This window comes from Mercenaria mercenaria, chromosome 5 (genome assembly GCF_021730395.1).
Source record: "Mercenaria mercenaria strain notata chromosome 5, MADL_Memer_1, whole genome shotgun sequence".
Classification (NCBI taxonomy): domain Eukaryota; kingdom Metazoa; phylum Mollusca; class Bivalvia; order Venerida; family Veneridae; genus Mercenaria; species Mercenaria mercenaria.
In genome coordinates, this window is record NC_069365.1 from 86,859,195 (window position 1) to 86,865,194 (window position 6,000).

Sequence of the window (6,000 nt, forward strand, 5' to 3'; positions counted from 1 at the left end):
TTAGGATTATAAAATCAACATTGAGTTTCGGGCGTGAACATGGGTTTACAGACACGAACCTATGTTTACGGACGTGAACCTATGTTTACGATCGTAAACCATAGTTTACGGACCTGAACCTACATTTTCGAGCGTGAACCTATGTTTACGAACGTGAACTTGGGTTTACGAGCGTGAACTTAGGTTTACGTTCGATAAACCAGGTTTTTCAAATACTAACCATTTTTTTCGAGCGAAAACATAGGATAACGTCGTAAACCATAGTTCACGCTCGTAAACGTAGGTTCACGTTCGTAAACCCAAGTTTACGGTCGTAAACATAGGATAACGACCGAAATTCATAGTTCAATCGAGAAACCTAGTTTATCGACCGTAAACCTGGGTTCACGAGCGTAAACTATGGTTTACGCCCGGTATCTGATGTTTTCATTCGGAAATATAGGTTAGTATTTGAAAAACCTAGTTTTACGTTCGAAAAACCTAGTTTATCGATCGTTAATCCTAGTTTTTCGACCGTGAACCGGGGTTCACGTAATTATTGGACAATTGGCTTGCCATAAGCGTTATGATATTATTTTGTGTTTAAAGTGTAATTGTTTAATTTGTTTTAATTAAATCAAATTGTACCCCATAATACGAAACGAAAAAATACATCGAATACTAACATAATGTCCTTACACTACGAATCTGCCGTGTATGTAAATAACACTACTAAAATTGAGTGCAACCTCTCTCAGCAAATGACTAAATAGTAAATATTTCTTACCCATGCTCTTTTAGCTCTACTTAATGTTTGCTTTTTTTCTCCTATTCTACTATACAAATTGAAACAATATAAATGTTTTTAACAAAACTATATATCAAAGTCCACTTTTTTCAGAATTAACACGTCGAGAACACTGACATATTCTGTAACACTTTCTGAATTAACTTTTTTGCGCGAGTTTTTATATCTCGTCCTTTCCAGATTAATCCGGAACGTCAATCGATACAATGTCGTAAATGTGGAGCAGTCGTTAACTGATAATGTTGTTTTGACAATTCCGGTACTCTTGTAAAAAACAAAACTGCTTTCCTGCTCTTATATTTGCAGCTAAAGTTGCCAAGGGTGGAAGTAAATATAGCGTATCAGAGCGTCAAGACGGTACATTTGACATGCGCATCATGACATTTAACCTTATTGTTGTATACTTCCGTGTTGTCTTTTAACCGTATTATTTAGAGTGTGTGAAGTAGTTAATAAAGACAATCCTGTGTTACTTTTTATTAGGCTAAACGCTATTTTTTTCGCCAGTATTTCAGAAGATGGACTGACCTGTATTTCAATATTCCTTAAAGCCCTGCTCCGCGGCTATTCAAATTCTATTGTGTGTATGCAACCCATGATTACAATAGGTAACAGTTACCCGCCACGTGTCACACTTTAGCACGCAAAACCACAGGTATTTTATATAAAATTTTCTATAAAATAGACTCTATTTTGACAGGCGTCACTGCACATAGTCAGGATTTTCATGCTTTTTCAGTGACAATTTAACGTTAAAAGGTAAGACTGGAGCAGGTCTTTAAAGACGCACCGCAAAATAAATGTATTCTTTTGTATTTCCATGATTGTAATTATATATGCTTTGCAGGAAAAACTCGAGAAATAACAAGTATCTCGCTACAATCTGACAGTGACATATATATTTAAAGGCCGAAACAATGTGTTTAATGTCTAAATATATTACTGAATTAATTTAGTATGCACAGTACTTGATGTATTAAAGACACACCACAAAATAACCCTATTCTTATGTATTTCAATGATGGTAATTAAATCTGGTTTGCATGAAAAAAATGAGAAATGACAAGTGTCTTGTTACAAACTGACAGTGACATATATAAGGCCAAGGCAATGTGTTTATTGTCTCAATATATTGTTAAATCAAGGTATTAACAAAACGCGATAACTGTGGCCTTTATTTACTAATACCGGATTAACCCATAACAATGAAATAGGGAATAAGGTGGACACATTATATGACAAATATCTTATATCGCAAAACCAATGCAAGTTGCGGCGTGGTCTAGTGGTTAATACGTATGATTTGTAAGCTTACGGTGCTGGTTCGAATACAGGACGAGCTACTTTTTTTTATTTTTCCAGCATGTTTTTATCTGGAGAAGGAATTCATGTAAAACTATTTATATCGTGATTTTCTCGTGCACTTATACCGAGTACTTATTGACATTTTTCAGAGGATCTCTTATTAGAATAGACATTGAATCTATATACATTGCAATAATAATTAAACACATACATAAATAAAAAGAATGAAAGAAAAAAAATACAAAAGACGATATAGACAAAAACCTGCAAAATAGAATAAGCAAAAATCATTTTAAAAAAAGAAGGGCTCGAACCTACACCATACAAACATAAAAAGAATAGATGTCCGACACACTATCCACTAGACTATAAATCTGTTTTGGAATAACGGATCGTATTTAGAGTTAAGAATACTACAATATACAAATTAACACCACTTATCGGATAACACACCTGCTTTACCTGTTTTTGGATTTTACCGAGTACCGTTAAAATGAAATTATCGCGATCCATTAATACTAGTATGCACAGTACTAGATGTATTTAGGCGAGTTAAGATAGAGCAAGATATTTATTATTCTGTATTTTTAAAACTATACTAAAAAGTATTAGTGAATAAGTTTGCAGATGAAGGTGTGAAAACACATTAATTCACGGGGGGAGTGGGGGGGGGGGCTAAATTGTCCCTCAGTCATCTTGTTGATTAACTGTATAATACCAGTATTATCAGAATGATTTTTATAAAGTTCATATGGGAGGAAAAAGTAGGTCACTAGGTTGAGTTTAAACCACACTTGTTTCTACAGTGTAAGATAGTTATTATTCTATGTTTTTAAATCTATATCTGAAAAGAGACTGACTGAATATTTTTGCAGATGAAGTTGTGAAAACACATTAATTCAGGGATGGCCTAAATTGTCCACATGCTATCTTGTAGAATAGCTGTATATACCAGTATTATCAGAATTATTTGCATGACGTTCATGTGAGAGAGAAAAGTAGGTCACTAAGTTACCAGAACTCGCCAATTATCCGGAAGTAACTTAACTCCTCTTACTTGCGGACAAATGAATAAATAATATTGCCCTAGGTTAATCACTACTGAGAACATTATGCCTAGCCCGGGATTCGACCTTATCAAGGCTTATAGCGTCCACGGTCCTAACTGTGCGTCCTATACTCTATAGAACTAACCTGGCGGACAATAGCAGAATATAAGGCTGTGACGCTTTCAGAGACCAAGCATATCCGCATATATGCATACGCGTAAGCAAACGAATAGTATGAAATGCTGAGATATTAAGAATCAGGCTGTTATCATCTGGCTTACATCACAGGGAACCTGAAATTCTATCCATAAGCGAACACATGTCTATATAAAAAAGACCCCGCTCTATATTAAAAAAACTAGAAGCGAGGAGGGGGGGGGGGGGGGGGGGGGGGGTCTTTTTTATATAGACTTGTGTAGGCATATGGATAGAATTTCAGGTTCCTGTGCTTACACGAATTAAAGGCTCTTTTTTAAGATAACAGCGATATGTCGTAGGATAAAATTCTGACGTGAATGAATTATATAACAAGGGCTGAAATTGAGTGATATAATACCACAAAAAAAAAGATTTTATTCAGAAGAAATAACATATGTACAGTACTAGAGTAAACGTATTATGTTTTAATATTTTTGTTTGTAACATGTAATGTACAAAATATAATAATACATCAACAGGTCTAGTATATTCCCCGATTGGTGCATCATGCACCGATCGGTGTATCATGCACCAATTGGTGTATTCAGCGATACACCAATCGGTGTATCAACACGTAGGATGCTATCTTAAAACAAAATATTTCGAGAACCGGAAAAAAACGCATTCCGATACCTTCACATGTTGTTGATAAGATCGGCCATTTTCTGACGCAACAACATTTTTTCTTACAGACTGCTGCGTTTCTTGCGTTTTTTACATTGAATGCACTGCCACATAATTATAATTCATTGACAGGTAAACAAACACCATTTAAATACCCCCAACAAATGTGATTTTTACCCAAATTTCCTTCAATAACCTTTGCCTTAAACAATCGCAGCCATGTTAGATTCGGATCTACGCTTATAAAGCTACACAATTTTCCCAGCATCCCAAAATTTGAATGACATGCGTATTACCTTGAATATATATGGTGTACCTGTAGCGACATAATAAAATATGAAATAAATTTTCACAGTGTCAGTTTTGAAACCTCGTGATGTTCAAACTTAATTTAACAGTTGTATTATCAATAAGAAGTGATATCAAAGTTAGTAACATGTTGGTTTATTAATGATATAAGCCATTATGTTATATAAATCAAGAGTGGATCAAGGAGTTTGGTTAATAATTATCTAAACCTTTAATTTCTTTAAATTCGATATTATCTCTCCTCTGTGATGATTAGCATGGATTTAGTGACATCAGACATGTGTCATTTTCTGACTTGCTTTCCCTAGTTTACAATCTGTTAAAATATGTATTATCACAATGGCATGAGTGCATTTATTATTTCATTTTGTAGCTTATACAACACTTGCTTAGATATTTTTTTGTTAAAAATCATTATTTGCAGTAATTTTATATTTTGGTTTATGTCATTTTTTGGACACCATACTTTAGTGTAATTTTCTGACAGATGCTGATTTTTCGAGCGTTCAGGCGCCGAATCAAGGGAAAATAACTCAAAATTACCCGGATATCAACATGGCGGAACACATGCTGCAGTGGCATCGAGAAATCTTAAACAAAAATGATTTTTAACACTAGAAATTGTTGTGTACGACAATAAATAAGATGTAAGTAGTACATGTGAATGTGTTTTATCACTACGTTACCTAATACAATTCAAAAATAATGAAATAATTTGAAAACTTCACCTCGGAGAGTTGTTCTTCAGTTTTTCCCATGATGCGGAAATATCAAATACATGTGAAATAACGGTCAGTTGATAAATTTTCTTAGCCAATACACTGATCAGTGTATTGTTGAATACACCAATTGGTGCATGATACACCGATCGGTGCATGATGCATCAATCGGGGAATATACTAGACCTGATCAAACGAGAGCAAACCCAGCAATATCATTTAACTGTTTAACAAAAAAAAAAAAAAAACAAATACTCTAAACAGCTAAAGACACCACTTCATTATTTATAAACCGACACTCGAAACCTTACGTTATTTTCACTGCCTGCTTTGCAGCTTGTGGTATAGGAAAATTACCAACGATGAAACAAACTGACTATCGATTTTAACTCCGTACGCATATCTATTTTTATTTCAATAAAGCATGCGAAAACTCATTGCCATGGAAACGAAGACAATCTAATTTCAGTAGATATTAACAGATTAAACAGTTTTTCTATGTTTTGTATTAAACTTTATATTAGTTGAGCTCAAGGAAAATTTTATGTACAAATAGTGATTTATAACTAGTAAAATACGCCTACCTTATTATTTTCCTTTTGATAAAATCCAATATATATTTTACCGCAAATACACACAACTCTAACCTCCGCACGCTCGTACTACACTGAGAGCTATTTCATTCACGCAAAAGTCGATACCGGCTCACGTTCACGGTTCGTCTGTCATGTTAGACAAAATGGCCGCTTAGGTAATGCTCGACTTTTTTTATGATTTTATTGACTCTACAGTAGAACCCCAGTCAGTAGCGTATTAGCAGTGGTTATTTTATTACAGTAACAGTTAGACACAGGTAATTTAATAACACAGTTAGACACAGGTTGACAAACATTTTGTGGAACACATATGGAATCCAATGGACACTCTTTGAAGGCGAGAACCTCTAAAAATGGTGTATATATTTGGTTGTCCCAAACAATATTAGTGTTAGTTCCTATTTTAATTTAAT

At 34.3% G+C, this 6,000-nt stretch overlaps 1 protein-coding gene across 2 annotated transcripts in view; it reads right to left on the reverse strand.

Annotated features, from left to right (window-relative positions):
- The window catches only part of LOC123557845 (sodium- and chloride-dependent taurine transporter-like), a 49,699-nt gene extending 43,967 nt beyond the window's left edge, over positions 1 to 5,732 (reverse strand). The window contains exon 1 of one of the 2 annotated variants that reach the window (XM_045349573.2): positions 5,576 to 5,732. Coding sequence is in view for 1 of the 2 variants with exons in the window: in XM_045349572.2 (XP_045205507.1) it covers positions 767 to 770 (4 nt within the window). In the remaining variant the exon portion in view is untranslated. Of the gene's footprint in view, positions 1 to 766; positions 1,086 to 5,575 lie in introns of those variants that run through there. The other variant, XM_045349572.2, reaches the window with a different exon arrangement.
- Between the last annotated feature and the right edge of the window lie 268 nt (positions 5,733 to 6,000).